At 39.4% G+C, this 21,584-nt stretch overlaps 1 protein-coding gene across 1 annotated transcript in view; it reads left to right on the top strand.

The window, feature by feature from the left end:
* LOC128770999 (tumor protein p53-inducible protein 11-like) overlaps positions 1-21,545 on the top strand; it is a 34,403-nt gene extending 12,858 nt beyond the window's left edge. The window contains exons 2-7 of the mRNA XM_053886063.1: positions 5,839-5,978; positions 13,992-14,050; positions 14,130-14,178; positions 16,225-16,321; positions 18,754-18,855; positions 19,563-21,545. Coding sequence (XP_053742038.1) covers positions 5,850-5,978; positions 13,992-14,050; positions 14,130-14,178; positions 16,225-16,321; positions 18,754-18,855; positions 19,563-19,696 — 570 coding nt within the window. The 5' untranslated portion in view covers positions 5,839-5,849 and the 3' untranslated portion in view covers positions 19,697-21,545. The remainder of the gene's footprint in view (positions 1-5,838; positions 5,979-13,991; positions 14,051-14,129; positions 14,179-16,224; positions 16,322-18,753; positions 18,856-19,562) is intronic.
* Positions 21,546-21,584: the final 39 nt, after the last annotated feature.

The raw sequence follows: 21,584 nt of genomic DNA on the forward strand, positions 1-21,584 counted from the left end.
TAAATGTAGTGGGTGCAACATTTTTGACTCACAAATTCACTTGAATTACATCACAAAATGTTCTGCCGCTGGTTAATTGGCTGCTGTCACGACAAAGAATTTTTACTGCTCAACGCTTATCGTTTTTATTTTACAGTATGAATTGAAAACTATGCATTTAAAATGCTGCAGCCTGTGACTAACCGCCCTGCATCTAATTGAAAATATGTCTTTGCCTGCTCTGTGGACACAATCCAATTTTCCGACCAATGTCCCTTTGGAATGGTTTCCTCATCTTACTCTATTGCAGTTGGGGAAGAGTGTGTAGCTCAAGCTAGCAAACCAGCTACTTTTAAATGTTACCAAAACCCATGTGATTTGTTCGTCTCTCAATATTTTGTCATTTGTTTTAATTTAATTTAACGGTGTTCTCACACATTTCTCTACTTTAAAACCTGGGCTACCAGATCATGTCACACGGCCACTCTGTAACCAGTCATGTAGTATTTAAGCAACATCAAAGTTTCTTTGTTCACTTCCAAATAATTTAGTTTAAAGAACACAAGTTGTTAATTTTTACTGCAGTAACATGACATTTTTACTTCAAGATGTTCAGTCCACACGTTCAACAACAAACATTGCATCACTGTGCATAGAGGGAAGTTTCCCTGCAGCTGGTCGACAGAATCACTTGGCTGCGATTATATAATAACTGAATATTAAGCAGGGAGAACACTAAGCCCCGGTAATCATTACCAGTGGTTCTTCGGTGGTGACCACCCCCGAGTGACTCACAGTTTTTAATCTCTTCATGTCGACACAATAATCTATTGAAACTCTGGGGATGTTCGACTCCCATACGAATTGCATGCGGACATGATCTCTGTTGGTGCATCCAAGCTCTGTTCTGCCTCAAGCTTGGAATTCACTGCTAGTTTTTTTTTTTTGTTTCTTTGTTTGTCTGTTTATAAGCTGTCAAAAGAACTGCTTTCAGTGCTCATCCGTCCCATCTCCTGTTTCCCAGTATGGAATCTCATGATTTATTTTTCTTTTCGTCCGTCTTTACCCATTTCAGATTGAGAATGTTTTGAAATCACTGGTGGCATTTAGATTCCCAGACATTTCTAGTCTTGATACAAGTCACTTTCAACCAAAAAAAAAAAGCAAACCCAAAAACATGACTCTAAGAGTGGCAGATTTCAGATATAAGACAAAAGTAAATATCAATATGCTCAGATGTTAATAAGTATGTATATATACATATACATTATTTTTTGCCTAAATATCACAATATTTCATTGTGTGATATTGTATTGATATTTTATGTAGGCTATATCAATATTTAATATGAAGATACTTGGATATGTGTATACATTTGTGACGTGTTTAATAATAGCTAACATTTCCTTTCTGCACATTGGAGTTATTTTTTTGATTAGCGATTTATTCCTCTGTCGGACTGTTTTAACTGCAAGTCCAACTGGACTGACATCGTCACAATAAACTTGAAACTTGAATTATTTAATTTCCCCCCTTAAAGTGATGGCTCCAATGACAATATATTGGTGAACTTACAGTATTGCAATGCATCATATCACCACTTTAGTTTCGGAATGCGTATTGCATCACAAGATATGTGCCAATATGCAGCCCTTATATGAAGGGGTGCACCGACCGAGCTTTTTCTTTTTTTTCTCCTAAATTACACACAAAAGTCAGATTTATTACACAAACCTACTAAATAATAAATGTCACTTTTAAAGGAAATAAAAAATAAAAAAACAATAAAAAGGCAAAATGCTTAATATAAAATAAAAATATTATTGAGTTTTCAATGAACAGTGAACAGATTAAACCCATAATGTAAACTTCACTTGTATTGCCAAACAAACGCCATCATTGCTGGCTGGCTCTAATAGCTGCAGCTTCCCAACTGATAGTGTGATTTTCATTTTTACACTGTGATGTGAAATTCAAAAGAATAACAACATTTCTCATCATATATAAATATAAATAACATCTTTTTATGATAAATTATAAAATCCTTAAAAACCATCTTATATGCGTATATATATTTTTTTTTGATTGGCGGGTCCTGATGATGTGAATGCCCATATCGGTGCCGATAAATCGGCTGGCTGATCGAATACTAATATGCTGGTGACTGCAAACTGTACTGTCGGTGATGCTATGGCTTGTTCTGCGATCACTTGAAATTCAATATTGTATATAGGTTCAGTTTTGCTGGTTTATTTCTATATGTCATAACAAAAGTACCCGAAGCACAACTCTGCCTGCACAATTGTGACCAAGTGTTTCTGAAATATTTCCTTTCCACTCTGGATGTCATCCATCTTTGAAGCGACTAGGTTCTGGTGGTTGTCCCTAATGTGTTGCAAGGAGGAATTTATAGCAGTTTAACTTATTTTTAGAGGGAGGTGGAGATGAGCGTGGTTGACAGTCTGCTTCTGTTATTTTGAGTCGCACATTTGTTCACAGATGCTCTCACCCACCCACACAACGCTGTGTTCTTACCATACAAGTAGTGTTGTAAGTTTACAGAGCACTTTCCTTCTGCAGCACTGTCAGGAAAGTGAAATCTATTGAATATGTCCCATTCCACTGAGGAAAGACATGTTGTTGTTTTTGTCTCCAAGGTTGAATCATCCTATTTGAACGAGGCTGTATCAGTGCTTAAGTTGTCTTAGTGTTTGACTAGCATAAACAATATCATGTCGATGCAATGACTGGTATAGTGTCTTCGCCGGGCATGTTGAAGTTCTTTTCACGTCAGGATTTATTTTAGCGTCTTGTGAGACTGGGGAAATGGAAGCATCGGGTGCAGAAAACAACTGTCTCCTTTTGTTTAAATACTGTGTTTTTAGTGTTTCTATAATTAGGAAGTGACGCACAAAGCCCTGATGAGAAAAACACTTCATAATAATGGCGACAAAAAAGGCAAAGAGGAGCTCCAAGCAGTAATGGAAGGTGCTGTCAATAATGGAATCTTGATTGGCTTGTTGGCCGTTGCTAGGAAACAGTGTCAGCATCAGGAAGTCGAGAGGCCGTGCTTTGTTTTAGAGCAAGAATAGTGCAAGCTTTAAGCTAGTCAGGAACTGTGGTTTCCAGTGGTTCGTTTATTTCTTTTTTTCTGGCTTCATCTCTGAAGCGGTGTGACGGTGGAAACCTCCTGCTGTAGTCAACACCACAACACGCATGATCAGCTTGTTATGTTTAGCTTAACCCTTTTGGCGTTTAAATGTAGCATTGCTACATTTTGACAGGTGCAAATATAGAGCTGGATGTAGTTGCTACTTTACACAAACAAACTCCACCCCCCCTTAAAAAATTATGGATTTTTTTTTCTATTATACTAGAAAAATGATTGACATTTTATAGTAATTTCAAGTGCATAGTATGAATTAACGATCATTTATTCACATTATTTATTATAGTTCAAGAAATTTCTCCACCAGAGAGAGAGCACAATTTAACCCCAAAATGAAGTCGGTAAGTCTGTCAGGTTCCAAACACGACAAGGGCCTACGGGAGATGTGAATGATTAATTTGCTAACCTCTACACTTGGTTAACTATTATATTTAAACATGAACAAATGATGATGTCCAGTAATAGAGTTTGTCTGCCTGTTCAAGGAGACGAGGGAGGCTGCAGTGAGCGGAGAGCAAGAGAGCGAATTTGATAGATATCGATTCCGAAGTGAAATATTTATCCTCTGGTGAAGATTTTCGCTCGCACAGTATGACAGAGAGTGATGCTGTTTCTGTACATATTTTAGCCGATACTTTACTGTATAGCAGTGATATGGTGAAACAGCGTAAACAACAACAATGATGGTGCCCAACCATCATCATCATCGCTTCTGAGATTAGAAGACTATCTCCAGTGGGTCTGAAACATTTGTAGAAGTTATGCAATACAGTACGGCTGCAGCTGGGTGGTGTTATAATGTGCAAAGTGGATGAGTAAATGTATTCCCATCCCAATCATCCGATCACACGCGTCTCTTGCACAGTATTCCCTTCATCTCTCAGCTTCACCACTAAGCATTTAAAGCTACTGCCTTTTGAAATACAGCCATCAAAGTTCAACAATTCATTGAAAAAAAGTCTGGTGCCCAAAGGGTTAATTTCTGCCTTGTTTGGCTTGTCATTGGTGCTGAATTGCTCCCCTGGGGTTTTAATAGTTTTAACCTTGTAGAAATTAGGTTTGTGAGATTAAGTATAATTTCCTCTCACTGAACAAACAAGCTGACAACACTTGGATAATTGCATAATTTAGCCAGGGTTGAATGCAAAGGACTACTGCAGTTACTGTTTGTCAGAGGTCATAATATGCCAGACTCGATCATGGCGTCCTTGGATTTATTGGAGAATTGATCTTCTAATTGCTTCTTTTGGTGCGATTGTACAAACTTCCACTGCTGTCAGACAGTGACATTTGCTTTGTGTGTTATCAGCACAACATCTATTCAAGACTTCCTGTCTTTGTTGTTATCATTTGCTGCCTTATCTTTCATGAAGACTTGCATTTTGTTATGTGACTTTTAGCCTTCGATACTACTGACTGCACTTTTGTTGGCATCGGTTTAAAACTCAGGGTTAGATGACTGTAGCTTTGTGAAACTTCTTCATCTATCTTTCGAGTGAGTGCTGACTTCTTTCTTGTGGTTGTAGTTCAGTACTTGCAATTGATATTAGATTTTTTTTTTCCACGTTTCGTTCTTCAACATTGCCTGTATGTGTTCTTGCACATTAATGCTGTCAGTGGAGCATGGAGGGAGGTCACATTGTGTAGTCAAATGCTCCTTTAACTGTGCCTTGTCCTCATGGTTACTACTGGCGCTCGTCATTAAAATGAATCAATCAGCTCCAGGGCAGTTCTCCGTCACAGACAGAGTAGACAAAACACCCAAAGATTCAGCTTATAAATTACAGACGATGTTTGGGGCTGAAAAAAAAAAATATATATATATATATATATAGGTTTGGTTTCACAAGATTGAAAGTATGTTCTGATGTAGCCATCCCTGTAATCTTGAAGGGGCCACATTTAATATGCTATACACTTCTCATCAAAATAAAATGGTGATCGTAAGTAAAGACAAACAAATGAAGGTTCCATCCAACGCCTTCCTTTTAGGCGGGGAGGCAGCCAAAATAATGAGGACCAGTTCTTGCTCTCCTTCAAACGCCTCCACATGCTCTCCTGGAGGAACACCAAGGTTTACCAAGCTGCACTCTGTTTCTGCCTGGGGCCTGCACCTAGTTGAGAGGATTCACTGTCAGTGGATATTATTGTTGTCTGAGAGTACATGGAAAAAAACTAAATAAAAACTGTGAGTAGGTGCCAGAACCGGGCCACGCCATTTTCGTTGCCAAAATGTTAATTCCAATGTTGAAATCATTCATAAAAGACGCTAAATTGTGTTCATTTAATCTGCTTTAACATGTGTTTGTTTGAACATCTGCTTCTAACATTTAAAGTGGGAAAGCGTGATTTAAAGATTAAATCCCTCTTTGGTTGTAAGTTTCTAACCATGTAACATTTGTTGGATGTGGCCTATTACAGTTTTTTATATTTGTGACATAACAACATGACTCTCACACTGCATAGTTATTTTGTAGCTGCACTTATTTCTCTTTTTTACCAGTTACTCTTAATCGTTCAAAACTGAATGGTTTCAAAGATAAATAACTTAATTGAATTAAATAATTCAAAAAACAATTCTTTCAATATCATTATATCTTACAAGGTGTTTGCTTTTCTATTGTAGTTGTGGTGTTCCCTTTTTCTCCTGTACATCTCTGATTTCGTGCATGATCTTTGTGTTGCGGCAGGTGTGCTCACCATGGCCTCTAAACCACACGCTCCTCTAATGAAGAAGCACAGTCAGACAGACTTGATAAGCCGTTTGAAGAGTCGGAAAGTACTTGGAGTCGGCGGAGAAGATGATGACGGGGAGGTGCACCGCTCAAAGGTCAGAACACTTTACTTCTATTTAGAAGTGGGAATGATATTTTCTACAATTAAGGCTTCTACAACTGAACAATTGTAAGTGTTGCTTCTCGACAGAAAAAAACGATTCACTCAAATATTCTCCACCTTTACCTCCCGGATCTTGCTTATCCCCAGGTCCATCGACCCCACACTTGTGTGTGCTCGTTGTGTTTTACAGAGCTACTCATAACAAACTCTCATCCCGGAAATGCCTTACAGGCCGTAATGACAATACTACTAAGCGTTCCAGCTTCTTGTAAAGGATGATGGTGCACTGCCACGGCATATATGAGCGCCGCCATGCCTTCTTAAAATTATCTCTTTTTAAAGAAGAATTCTCATGTGATCACATGTATTTCAACCAAGTGGAAACATCGAAACAAACATAGCGCATCATGGAGGTTGGAAAGAACATGACGCTTTTTAGCATGTTTTTCATGTAAAAATTCTGAAAGAAAGAAATAATGTCTAAAGTCTTTTCTCATGATTATAAAGTAGCGTTTCTACTGTCACCAATTCTGTGAATGACAAAACTTTGCCTCTCGATGGCTTCCTTTTTCCTCAGTACAAGACGCAAAACGTTCCCAACATCAGTATGACACCATGGGAGTGAGGATGTGTTGGCTTCGGCGGTCCACCACGAAAAATGTTCTAAGTGTGTTAACTCCAATTTTTCAGGGACGTTAGGAAGATGCCGTTGGAAGCACTATAGGGGAAATGCTGTGCAGTATGTTGCTAAGAATATGTGATTTACTGCTATCCCTGCGATGAGAATTGTGATGAAGGGTCTGTCCCAATTCACTCTAACGCTTGTTTGTGGCCCTAACTGCATGTTCACGTGTAACGTGTAGTAGTGTGTCCCGATACTCCGAAGACTTGAAATGATCACGTCAGGTGAGGGGCCTCCAGAGCTGACTTGAAACAAAGTCTAGACCAAAGTGTGAATTGAACAACATTATTTAAAAACCAATGGTGGATCGGACAACACGGACATTTTAGTATCGAGGACTACTTTTTCGTTTCTTTACTTTGTCCTCATATCACATGTTGGTGACCTAATGGGTTTACCATGTTCGCCAAAATCAACAATACAACATGAATGAGTGTTATTTCTTCTGAACAAACAACAGCCGACTAGCATTCAGGCTAACGCTAACGTCGACATACCTCTAACAGATATATCACTGTAAAATAGTGGCTAAGCCGACGTCGGCTCTGCCCGTTTCTCCTCTCTTGCTTTACCAAATGAAGTACGATTCTTAGCATCGCTGCATGAGGTTGAAAAAACACTGGAGCTGGTGTTTCCAAAATGTCTCAAGACTCGATATGCAGTTAGCAAAACACACCACGGCAGCCAGTGACTCTAATGTTGTCTTGACATGTGTAAAGTGTAACGTCTGTCCCAATTCTTAGAGCTGTCAATCATTTCTGACTTGGTCGTGGGAGGGCACTCAAAACCAAGTGCTAGTGTTAAGGGAGGCCTGCCGTGGTCTCATTTTTAGCACCATGTTCTCCAGCTGCGCTACCTGTGAAAACCAACACCCGAACAAAGTAGCATGGAGAGTTTCTGCAGCATCGGGTTCTTGATCGTAATTTTAAATCTCAGTCATCACAATGCAAGTCAGTGTTGGTAGATTGAGCTAATGCTATCCAAATGAATGATGGTGGCCGTGGGCTGGTTGAAGAGCTGCAAATCCTTGCAGTTCATTACAGTGCAGTACGTTTTGCACAGAAGGCGACAAATACTGTGAGAATACTGGTTGCCTTGTAAGTCAAGCATCCAGTGATAGAATTATTGCACAGCAACCTCTCTCCTCCGCACCTCTGCTGCTCCATGTTAATACATGGAGAAGTTTGATACTTTAGCCCAAAAGAAAGACCCAAATTGTCTATCTATTAAAAGGACCTTTTAATATTCACTATGTATAAATCATTCTGCATACACTTCTGCGGTCTTCACCGGAGCCAAATCCCCAATGATATACTTGTACAAATGAAATTATCGAGCATTTCTCTTGATGTGGACGTCTTGGAGACATTCAATTTCAACGCTTTGAAGCCTTTTTAATTTTTGTTTCATTGTGTCTAGATAAAGGATCGTCTGTTTATGACAATAACTGTGAGATAGTGTTACATTGAAGCCTTGTTAACCCCTATGGATTCCTTTTAAAAGCCACAATGGAGTGGTAATTGGCTCATCACTCTCCTCGTGTCCCCCAGTGTGCATTTGCTTTTTACGCTTCAGTAAATCTAGATCACATAATTCCATCAGCTCCCACAGCGCCACTGAAATGTGGCTAGCTTGTCTGTGAGACTCTCTTGGTTTAGTTGATGCTCTTCTCTTGTGATTTGCAATGTTGTTGCATAGCATATGTAAGAATAAAGTAATGCTCTTTTTGTAGTCCACAATGCTGGAGTTCCCATTTACGGAGAACTAATATGACATTTCCAGTGAATATTTTCTTCACCAAAGCAAATCATAATGTAATATCTTTCTGCAAATTATGAACCAAGCAAGTGAAAACAGATGAACAGAAGGCAGTGGTGTTCGGTGGTCACGGTTTACCCGTGATATTTACTGTGTCCCCCACCCTCCAGTGTTTGTTTTCGCGGCGATGCCAGACATGCATCTGTTGCGTGAACCACATTGTCTCTGTTTTCCTGCCGCTCTTTCTGCTCAGATTTAAAAGAGAAAAAAAGTGTATGTATATATTAAATAATAGAGCATCTACGTGCTTGTTATATTTCTCCTGTTTAAGGCAGCCATGTCCAAATGTCCAGCCCGCGGACTTCTGCGGATCCTTAGTTTGGACACAGTTTTTCACTGAAATTGTTAGATGAAAAAAAGTCTTAAAAACATGCATACTTATAAGTAATCTGTATTTCAGTTCTGTAGCTACTGTTTTAATAATAAGTTAGTTGGTTATTAACCAACTAACTTATTAGTTGTTAATAAATAAATTAATAATAATAATTAATATTATTATTAATTAATAATAATTTATTAATTAATAATTAATAAATTGCAAAAAACAATCATCATCATGGTTGTTACTATTATAATATGTGTGTGGGAGGTATGATTTTATTGAAAGACCCAACTGAATTTGTTGAGTTTCAAAGAATCCCTGAAGTCTTCGTCTGTATTTATTTATTTAAAATAAATAAATACACTAGATATTTTTTTATCTAGTGTAAAAAAAATATTTTTTTTCAAGACAGTACGGTATCATAAAATATATTGTTAAGTACATATATAACATTCACGACTCTACTTCAAAATAAGAACAGTTGTTAAAATGTGTGGTATATTCCAGTGCTAATCAACAATGCCAACAAAATTCATTTTCTGGTGTCTGCCGTTTTTATTGCTCTGCAAGTTATTGTCACAAAACAAACCACATGTTTTGGGCTTCAATCTACTGCTCACAAACTTCTGATGTGGCTTTTTCACCACTCTCTGGATTTCAATTTTAATTATACCAGCATACAGTCGTGCCAGTGTTTTAGAACATCAAAGCACGTGCAGCATAATTTATAGATGCGCATCTTAGTTTCATTCTTCAATGCCAATAACAGTGTAGTTTAAGTTCCACTTCTGTCACTCACAAATCACAACATAAAAATTCAGGAATGCTCCTGAACATCGTCAAGTTTAAAACCATTTATTTGACTTGATACCGAAAAAACAACAACATGAAAACACAGTAATTATCCATTATGTACTTCTGAGTAAGTAAGTTACATGGAATGGTGATGATTGTCTTTTAATTTTTCTTAATCTGACCAACTCTATCAAACCAGAACCACTCACTGCACGCACCGACAGCTCCTGAGAATTATATCTCTTGCCGATAAGACTTCCTCTGTTTATTAAATGTCTGTGTGAATGGGCGATGATTAAGTTATGCCACCATAGCCGGCTGTGACTAAACGTCCCTCAAAAAGGTCTTTGTGCACTTCTTCCTATTCCTGTCCTGCATGCCCCACGCTTTCCCTCTGACTGACTTCCGCTCTTTTCCACTCCGAGTCAGTCCCTGTGCCATCAGTTGACACTCAGTTCCCTGTGAGTATTTCTCAAGTCATTCATGAATATGGATGTGTTCGTGACAAAAACAGGCCCTGAAGGCATGGGGAAGGATGGCTGTTTCACCTAGTCACTGCTGGCAGAAGTGTGTGTGAGGCGCAAAATGTGGAAATGCAAGAAGTCATTTGCACTTCTGATGGATGTTTATGTTAATATGCAGCATGATGGTCAACTTAAATGTCCATTGAACACCTGATTACATTTTGTCTTGTCAATATTGTACATTTAAGTGATCAAAAGAGGTGTTGGAGTTGCCATGTAATACAGAGTATTTGTCTCATAATACAATTATGAAGATAATAATTCTTACATCGTAGTTATAAATTGCTTGTCATGTATTGTATGGGATGTGCTTAATAATGATGAGAGGAGCAGTTACAATAAATTGCAAAAAACAATCATCATCATGGTTGTTACTATTATAATATGTGTGTGGGAGGTATGATTTTATTGAAAGACCCAACTGAATTTGTTGAGTTTCAAAGAATCCCTGAAGTCTTCGTCTGTATTTATTTATTTAAAATCAGTGTTCAAATTCGAGGTTTTCAGCTTCATTTAGGAGTTTATTTAAGTTTTTTTCAGCCTTACAAAATATTTTCTACAGGTTCAGCACTGCAGTCAATACTGCAAAACAGAAAAATCAATTGGCGTCACTAGCGTGTCCATTCGCAACAGAGGCAGCCAAGAGTTGTTTTGCACCTGTTTGGCTCCCTGTCTCTTGCCAAGGAGATGAAGCCAGTCCAGCATTAGCATCTTATCACTATTCTTTTATTTATTTATTTATTTTTATAAATGTGTTTGTATATTCATCTCTCGCATCTGGCTGGAGATTCTGAATCAAAATAAGGTTCCATTGACTCTTTTGCAGCGTAGAAGGACAAGGAAATGACATGTGTCAAAGCAACAACTTTCTGTCCTTCGGTCTGTTTGTTTGCTGCCATGAAAATGTGTGTCTGTTCAGGGTTTTTTAAATTTTAGATAACAGATACAGTATATCTATGACGATGGAGGTCAGTGTGTCTAGCAAATCCTCCTTTATTTTTACACATTGCAGCAGTTTTGGCTAAACAAAGGAAATCACTTTTTTACATTAGAAACTGTCATTGTTATTCACATGTTGTATTTGTGTTATTATCAAGTCAGTCTCTCTGCAAACAAAGTTGGACAGTCACATTTTTTTATGTCCACCTTCACACCATTTCCATATTTTATACAATATTCAAGTCCTTTCTAGGTATTGGTTTTCACTCCTGCTGGGAGCAGGACTGTGGCGCATTACACGTCACTTTGATGTACTTTGATGAGAGATCCCCAATGTTAAGGTCCTATAGGAACCAGGAGAATGTTGTCGCCCGATATCCTCCAGGTATTTGAGTGTGTGCTGTTGAATTGATGAGCAGCTGCTGCGGAGGAGTGATTTTATAGAAGTGTATGTTTGCCATGGGATTGAACATTTTTCAGCATCGAAATCAGAGTTTGAATTTTAAATACCATCGAATTTGAGGCACCATTAGTATTAAAAAATCCAATTCAACATAAAAAATTAAGTATTAAGTATGCAAAAATTTTGTATCCCAAATTCAATAAATTTAAATTCAGTAACCAAAAATCCAGTTCAATAGCAACATGCCAGCAACAAGGGAAAAGCAGTCGAATCTTGATCTTAAGTCATCCCAATCCAGCCGTTTGGCTGCAGTCATGTTGACTAACACCAATGACGCTGCTTCTGTGACTTTGAAGTCTGTTTGCCGTCTGTGTTTGTAAACTCCTCTGTTTTATACAGTTGATGGTTTGAGTTGCTTTGCTGCAAAATCGTCAACATGACGGCAGGAATCGAAACAGCTGGAGCTTCAATGATCTGTGTAATAAACCAGATTAGTTTTAGTCATTCACATGCTGAAGAAAGAAACACATTTGTTAATGGAGGTGAGGTTTATCTATTTCCTCTGTCTGAATTTTAATCTCGTACAATGTTCCTCCACTTAGTCACAGCGGTTGTTGCACACATAGTGTTGGTTGTCGTTTGGTTGCCTGAAATTTCGACAGGTTAGAAAGTCCGTCCTGCTCTTCTATTCTGTTTTGTATTGAGTGACACTGAATTCTTTTTCTGTCAGGTATTTCCCACTTGGTTTTAGGATGCCACTGCACAGGATGCAGACACTGCTTTGAAAGCCTTTCTCTCCTGTTTTGATTCCCAGGATCATTCCTTTGTTTGATGTGACTGACACTTATCTTAGATATCTTGGGAAAAGCCAAGGAAAATAAAGCAAAGATATGCTTCTGCACTGATGTATCAAAGAAATCATTATTTTTGAGTCTATATCATGGCGTATAGGTTTTTTTGGGAAGCCTTTTAACTACTGTATTGTTCCTAGATATTTTCTGTTCGACACTCTTAAAGTGCTTGACGCCCCACCATTCATGCACTCATCAACAGATGCTGCATGAATAGATTGGGGCAGTCTCTGACTATCGTGTGACTGAACTTACTGTGTCAATGATCCCTTCCTTTTTCTCTGAATAGTTCTGGTCGTAAATTGCTTCTTCTGTTTGTGACTGACTGACTGGTGATTCTATCTCCGCTGACAGTTATGCAACAGAAAATTGCAATTTAAAAAGCTTTCTCATGAATTGCTGGGTTCAGTTTTCACTCAAACAATGGAACAAGTTTGCATTTTCACAACGAGAAGGGCTTCACGTGCCTTTTTTCAAAGACTCAGTCAGAAGCTGAGTTATTGTTGGCCGTGAAGTGTGATATTGGTATTGTGGTCTGGTACACAAGCACCGCTGTGAAGAAGAGTGACGAGTAGTGACAGAGTCTCTGTGGATTTTTGGCTCTCCTCTCCAACACCTGGACGCCTGCCGCCTCTGAAAACAGACTTCCTGCATCAATGGAGACAACACATGTCTCTCATCTTTTTTCCTATCAGGCAGAACCAACAGGTTACAAAACATTTACACTTAAAGTAGACGGATTGTCCTGTTTTTTTTTCTTCACTTATCAAATCTCACGTACCAAAACTAATAGCTCTGCATAACAATACAATTTTAAATGTTTCTATTTTCAAAGTTATCTCAGGTAACGTATGGAGAATGGCTGCCACTTCAAAGATCTACAAGCATGCGTGATGAGCTGTGCTGTGTGTATCATCCGCTTTCACCTGGACACAAATGTCAAGCAGCGAAACATTTAAGTAGCTTTAAATGAACCTGTTTATAAAAATAAAATTATTCTCACGTCTTCTTGACAAGACATTCGTCTCTGCATTTCAACATGTCACTTGGTGAAACGGCAAAACCGTGTGATGCCACACTAGACATTTTCTCTCTCCCACAGTGAGGCTTTAAAAGAAAAAAAAGTCTTTTTCTGAAATTGATGAATGTTGCTCTTTCACGCCTCAGTATGCTACGGTGACGCTTCATCTCACTACCACTGAAGATAACTCTGAACAGCAGGACGACTATGGCAGCTGTAATGGGAACCCCTAGTTCTGGGATGCCTTGTTTTTATTCCTCAACATCTCCAGCCAATTCTGACTGAAAACCCTTGATATACGTTCATTTCGTCCTCAGATGACAGTGCTGAGAGAATTTAATAATAGTGTGGGGGAGGAAACACTTTCATGTTGGAAGATGATGACAACTTAACATCATATTTGGAATGTTTCTCTTAGATTTATTGATCAAAAGCACTTTAGTACTTTTCTCTGCTCTGTCGACCTGCAAACAAAAGCGCTGAAACAAATGCTGTCCATGACCTCCTGCATGACTGTCCTCATTGAGGTATTGTCAAGCAGCTTAAAAGGTTTTTGAGTGGGCCCTTAGGTTAATGGCTGATACAGAGCAACTTTGCTATTTGAATTTCATGTGTCCTTATTTGCTGTCTTTTTTTGTTTTTGATTTTAGATCAGTCAAATGCTTGGAAACGAGACAAAGTTTGCTGTGCGGGAGCCAGTAGGATTGAGGTGAGATGGCATTTCTAAGTGGTTCTTTGTCACTTACTGAATTGCAGACGATGAAATGTGATGTGTTGTGTTTTCTCAGAGTGTGGATTCTTCTCTCTGCTGTCGGCTTCACGCTTATGGCTCTAATGGTAAGTGTGACCGGCATTAAAGTGCAGTTGTTATTGCTATTGAAATTCTTTTGTCGTCATTCTCTGGATTCTTGAGACAAATTGGCTTGAGCCAATCGATAATATGTAACTGGTTATCTACATTACATGTTCATGATTGAGAAGTTTACTGTGGGAGAAGAAGGGGCCTGCAAAGTACAGGCGTGGAATGGACAATGTGACTAAAATACTGAGCTGCCGTTGACAAAAGTATTATTTAAAAAATAACTGTTTTGTGCGGAGGATTCTCCCAGGTTATTTTTCCCAGCATAGAGAGTGTCTCCGATCAGGTGGTGGGAACAACGATGCGTGGGATTTTGGATGGCATACAAAAGCAGAGTGCATTGTACAGCCTTCACGCTCCTCCTTAAGGTCCTACCTTTAAAGGTGCAGTGGCTTATACTGCTAAAGCGCTGCTGAGAACCACGGTACTCATTTTGATTTAAACCCATTCACATTTCAGGGTACTTTGATTTAACTCTGATCTAAATACAAACACATTTCGGCGTATGATCAACTTAAATGTATAAAGGTAGCGCGATAAAAAGTCAGAGTTCCTGTACTGTATGTACTGAGAAAAAACTACTGGTATTCGAGATCAGAGTTATTTAGTAAGTTAGTAAGTAATAAAGTACCTTTGTTTTACGGTCAGATTTGGATCAGGAAGTGGCAGGACCACACCACTGGTGGAACAGTGGGGGAGGCCATGCTGATGCGGTGTGTATGACCTAAATTGACAAATTAAAGGAGGAAATGAACTCAGGATGGCAAAAAACAACAGGACCTTTTACCACTGATAGTCAACATTCAATGGCTGGAGCTCAAGAATATAAAAAGTGAAGCGCCTGTATCAGATCTGACATGGATCACTTTCTGTTGAACAATTGATGGTATGAGTGGACAAAACAAAGTAAACCTGGTTGGAGGAAACTTTGGATGCGATCGCAAGATAGAAGAACATGATGCTTTTCTGCGCCAGAAGAAAGGGATATGATCATATCAGAGTCTGTGTTGAAAACTTGATCAACAGTAAATTGAGATTAGCAGTTGCAGTTTGGGCATTTATTTAATTGAATTAAATGCGTGATCAGAATGAAAATTATTTTAATAAGCACGTGTTGTGGATTGAAATGACCCAATTTGGCTTGTTCTGAATAATATTTTTGTTCAGAACGAAGGGGGTGAATTATGCCGAAAGTCATACATGGGCTCGCCCGATCGTCTCTCGCTGTCTGAGCTGATGTTTGTGTCACTGTAGTGTGCATGTTTACCCCATGTGACCTGACCTGGTCACACATCTGAGGAAAATCAAGATGACCAGGGCAGCCTGGCTGGATCGTAACCTTATGTATGTCCCAACTTAAGATCACATTTGATCAGAACTACACGCAGATGTCTAGATAGAACCAAACAAGTGACTGTAAGAATTAGAAATTTGTGGGGGTGTCATAGATCCTATCTATGATGCCTGAGAAGCGGTGGAGGCGGCTCATCAGATGATCATCACCAGAATGAGTCACAGGGACTAAACTAGGCTCAATAAGCCTTTAAAGTCACCAATCATCATTCTCTTCTTGCATTATAGCCGTCAAATGAAGGAGTAAACTGTAACTATTTCTGTGTCAACATGTGAAACATAATGTGGATCACAATCACTAACTCATTCTTTGTCAGGACTAATACTCTTCCACACACATTTCTATCTACTATATGACATTTTCCAAGGGACTTCACAATCATAACTGTCAGAAAAGTGTTGCAAGATGGCCATCATTCTGGGAAAATAAAATCACTGTGAAAAGGCTGTGAGATGAATAAGAACTAACCTTCAAGCTCCTCCTTTTCAGTCTCCATAATGAAAGAGGTAATGTTTCTCATCTCTTATATGTAATGTACACTGTGTGCCAATGGAATGCTGGGTCAGTGGATGAGTTTGATGTAAATAGATTCTTTATCATGCCATATTCTATAAAGGTGCTGTACGTTAGGCTGCAAATTATTCTATTTATTTATTTTTTCTTTTTACAGGCAATGCTGTTCCCAAACCAGCTATATGAGGTGGTGTTTGAAGAGAAACTCTCCACAACTAGCATCTCTGTTCGGCTTTACGGTGGGGCCCTGCTGAGTAAGTCCTACATTTCTGGAAAATAAATTATTCCAAAGGTGGATATTTATTTCTCCTTGTGCTCGTGACTGCAAACTAAAGAGAGACTACCTTAACATCTGATGGAGCAAACATGATTCAAAATAAGTCGCACATTTGAGGACATGAAAACAGAGAAACTTGGTGTGAAAATACCAGACAGCAAGTACTGTGCATATTTTCAGTATTGTTCACCTCTGTTTGTTGTGCTTTCGAAATAAATCACTTCTGTGTTTGCATTTTTATATTAGGAAAATACAAAAGAAGTCATGCAAAGTGTTTTCCACTGACCTTAAAATCATCCAGCGATGGATACATGCATCCATATAGAAGAAGACTCCCCTCATTAGCCCATATAAGCTCTTCATTTATTAGTGTTTTCATGTGTCTTAAGACAATATCCTTCAGTTTTAATTCAAGCTCTCTAGCAGCTCGTGGTTCTCGCTCTTTCTGCTCTGCTGATGATGCAAGAAACTGCTCTGTTCAGGAGCAATTAGCGACTTCCCGCAGTCGTTCCATCACATGCATGAGGGGACTTTTGCTTTTTACGTCCTTGTGCACACTTTATGTAAGCGTCCACTCCAGCAGAGTTTGCCTGAGGCATTGTATGGAAACAAGCTTTACTGGGTGTAAAGAAACTGGACAAGGAGTTCTTTATACATTTTAGTGGAGGTGTCATTTTCGAGTTATTCAAGGCTGAAGAAGTGGAGCCGAGCTTCGCTGCTTATCTGTGATTCCTCAATGCCCCTCCTTAATTTAAATTCCTCTTCATCTTTCGACCTTTGCCTTCTGATGTTCCCAAAGCTCTGTGGCCTTTTGCATAGACCATCAGCACAATCTCATTTTGCCGCTCTCATCATTGATGTTTTTGTGATGATATGATGCGGTGCAGTGAAAGGAAGTTGATATGCATTTAATCTGCGTTATTTGAATCAATTATTTATTTATTTATTTATATAATGCATTAAAGCCCAAGTCCTGGTTTTAATACTGTAATGCAATAAAACCAGCTTGCCTCCAACTGTAACAGTGTGCTGGCGAGTTTGTTCATAAATTCAATTAAAATTAGGTTAAAAGTAAAACATGTATAGATTTTGCATGCCCTGGGAAAGTGACAAACACCAAGCCTCCCCTGCAGTATTTGTTGATCAGTCGATCTGAACATTTAAAAAGGCATTGTTTTTTTGTGGGGGGTTGGGCGGGTGATGTTCAGTGGAATTTGAATGCAATGTCAGATTGAAACAAGACTCTATTCCTTTATTTATTTATTATTCTGAGGAATCCAGAGCCTACTTTTGTCTATGACCTGAAGTGTCACGCGTACGCAGTTGTGGAGTATGAATTCACATCTCTAAGCCAGGATGTCGATGTGTATTTGTATATGTCAGGTGCCATAGGCAGCTATTCTGTAGATGGACATGTTTCAGTAAGGTGACGGCAGATTCACAGATTTTGCTTTTTCAGCTTATTCCACCGAACGTCAAGCTGCGCATTCCTTTATATTAATACTTCTGTCTCAGCCCAGTTCCTGCCAAAACTTATCTCCCTGGAGTTTAAGTGGTATTTCTCTTCATGTCGCTATCAGTGTTTGTGTTTTGGTGTCATTCTATCTTGTTTACCATCTGCTTTTTAACTTGGGTGACACATTTATATATAATTAAAATATCATGGTGAGCCAAGGCATATTCAGATTGGTGGAGAATCCTTGCTCTCTTCCTCCCAGCTTTCAAATGAGGCAAAGAAAAGTGATGTTTATTGACTTGACGTTTATGGCTGTGATACATTGTTATTTTCAGTGATGGTTTTACTCTGCTTCCCTAAAGCATTTAGGAGGTAGACTCAATTGATGGAAGTTAAATAGAAGCCTCTGTTAGAGGAGAGGTAGGACAAGGAGCTGCATGAATGGAACGACAGTCTCGTGTCGCCGAGTCGAGGCCGGCTTCCTTCTACTTTAAATGTCAGCAGGGCTGTGGGGGATTAGCAGAAAAAGGGGGCTGGCGCCTTACAAGACAAGGAGCACGAGACAATCTGAAGGATAAGGGTCTCATCTGCCACACAGATGGAACTTGGCAGGCTGAGACCTCCCACTGCTCAGCCCACCCCTGCACGCTTCCTCAGCGCTGTGCTGTCGTGGAATACAGAGGAAATAACTAAGAGAGTGTCAAGGAATTAAAAGATTGAACACCGTCACTTATCTCAATCGATGAGTCAGAGCATGCAACAGAATCAATAGGCCAATTATCGCTGTGTTCATGGAACGACTGATGGAGACGGCGGCTCAGTTGCAGGGACACATGCAGCTTCATCACAGATGTCCTGTACAGGCCTCTGCTGTGTTGGCTTTAGTTGAGTCTTTGGTCCATTGTGCTTCACGTTTTACTGAACCTGTAATCCCTTCATCACGTCTCCCGCAGGCCTCTCTCTTATCATGTGGAACGGTCTCTACACGGCAGAGAAGAATGTCATCCAGTGGACACTCCTCAGTGAAGCCTGCTACTTTGCAGTCCAGTTTTTAGGTATTGTTTTAAACATGCTGTGACTTTAATGCCGTTTCTCTAGCCATTACGTAATACATTTTCTCCCCCCGGGTTCTGCACACTTGGACATTGTGCATGTCTTCATACTGCCCTCTTGTGTGCAATATGTAGGGCTGCATTAAATAACTTAGTAGTTGCAAGTGTGAAATAATGTCAAACTTTAGGATGAAAATTTCATCAGTCTTTGTGACAGAATGCAGCAAGAAATTTACTCACTTGAAATTATGATCATATATATGATGACTTTAAAAGGGCTCATCTAAATTCTATTATTTCTCACCTCTCACTTCTTTCTGAAGCGCATTTTCAAGGCACTATATTAGTTCATTCATATCATCACAAGAGGTGACAGTTACTTGTTTAAATCTGCATCATATTGGATCTGCTGCTCCATAGACAAAGTGTATTTTCTCGCTGCATCTATTTCACCCAACTACACAACTGGTTGCCGTGGTGACACACCACAGACCGGTGTTGCCGTCAGTTATCTGTAGCTACTGAAGATAACATCTGTGCTTCCTTTAAATAATTGCTTCGCATTTCACTGAGTGAAAATCGAAGTGAGACGCATCATGAATGTTCCTGCATTTGCAGTCATGTCTAGGCTTTTATTAACAATCTATATGCCCATTCATCCAATTTCATTTTTCATATAAAATATATCATTGTTGTTTTTGGGTTTCCAGTGACATCCATCACCTTAATAGAAATCGGCATCCTGCCCAACGCTGCCATGCTGCTGCTCATCAGTCGACTGCTCTTCCTGGTGGTCACCATGGCCTACTACTACCACCTGGGCCGCAAGCCAAAGAAGATCTGAACTGAAGACTTGCGCAGACAGAGGACGGAGCACAAATCACAAACAGGGGTCTGGAGGTTTGGAATATGATGTTGCTGGCGGGTTGTTGTAACGCCAGTGGCTACGACCTGCCACCAAACCTTCATGTGATCTGATTTATTATTAACGTCATCTTTAAAAATTGCACCTCCTGAGTTGTGAAGTTAAGGTTGGCAGAGGGAAAAAAAAAAAAACAAGCTGTGTGTTTCATTGTCCAAAATTACGTTTTAGATTTGATTAAGGAAAAAAGATGTTGTCAAAATTTTGCGTCACAAACATTTGAATCTTAACTCTATCTCTTAATAACGACAGGACCAAAACTTGGAGTTCTTATTTGCTCCTGTCTGTGTAGAGCTGTGACTCGACCATCTGCTTGACAGTCGGAGTGCGGAAACAAAAGGAACGTGATTCAGGCACAGATGTATAAGCTAAAGTTTGTACTCTACTGGTAGCTTTCTTGGTCAGTGCGTACAGAGGTCCAGGTTTCCAAAATACACTCTTGGACACAAGTTTTTCTTTCCTCATTATTCGAGCCGTTGGTTCGACCAAAGTGAACCGGTTCTATGACTAATGACTTGGTTGGATCAGGTGTTTTTCCTCGTGCAGACTTGTGTGACGATCACTGATATCCAAAACAGTTGTTCACAAATGTGTTTAACAGGCTGACTAAAGTGATTCTGATGGTTCCTTATTCGTGATGTAGCATAGTTTTAAGTCTTGCCTTAAAAAGTAAAGTCTCCAACACTGCATTTGTTGTTTTGTAAATATGTAAATAGAACCATCTGGTTATCTTGTGAGACGGACGACAGGGATCTTGCTCAGTGTTAGTTATTTCTCTTGTGTTGCTGTGTCTTATTTTGTACTTATTTAACTTGGTTTCAACAACATGCATGTATCATGAAGAAAAGGAGAAGATAATGTACTTTGTAGCAAATGAACCACCGTATCATCCCTCTGAGTTTGAAGGGGATATTTTTGGATTCCAAAGTTAAAAATGGCTGTGCTCTAATGTGTTTAATAGCATCTACCTCCCTGCTTTCGAAAGGTGGTCAAGTCCATGCTGCAGTTTTCTACTCAGATCTCCAAACTTTGACACCTAATACCAAACTACAAACATTCCCAAGTCGGTTTTCTCAGTTCGTGTCCCCTTTGAACAGTTATTTAGAGTTTATTAAGGAACCCACCGTTGGTCTCTGGTGGTGGTCCACGGAGTAGCAAATCACCATGTTGGTTCCTGTCCTGGTTGGGTGTGGTGGTCTTGAGGTCTGAGTGATTGTGGGTTTGCAGCTGCCAGTCCAGCTCAGGAGGCAGATGTTCTTCTGACTTGGGCGAACCTTCAGACTTCAGAGAAACATGGGTGAGGTCTTCTTCACTCCTACAAAGTAGCAATTATCTTTCTTCCAATGTTCAATTAGATGCAGCGCTCCCCGAGTGACACGGCGCTCCAGTCGAGTGCAATGCCCCGACTAGCATGGTAATTATAGAGGTAGAAAAAGTGTCATTCCATATCCGTTGATCTCAGAGGCCTGGGATCATCATCCTCGTGAAATGTTGAAAGATGTTCAGGTTATTTTAGGAGCACATGCTGGGGACACATTCTTTCATCCTCTTGGTTCTTTGATGTTAATCCATGAATAAAGGAAAATCTCATCGGTTACCTGGGAGATTTTGCTGAACGCTGAACTCTGGTGTCGGTCCATACGGTGGTCTTGTGATTAGCAAACCAGGTCGAACTGTTTCAAGTTGTAATGTTGTGTTTTTATGTATAGAAGTGCGATGCAGTACCTCGACAATGAGCTTTCCATTATGTAGTTTGAAATAAAGAACAATATTGTTTATTTTGAAGGATTCCGTGTGTGTCATTCGTGTT

The sequence above is a fragment of the Synchiropus splendidus genome, chromosome 14 (assembly GCF_027744825.2).
Source record: "Synchiropus splendidus isolate RoL2022-P1 chromosome 14, RoL_Sspl_1.0, whole genome shotgun sequence".
NCBI lineage: Eukaryota > Metazoa > Chordata > Actinopteri > Syngnathiformes > Callionymidae > Synchiropus > Synchiropus splendidus.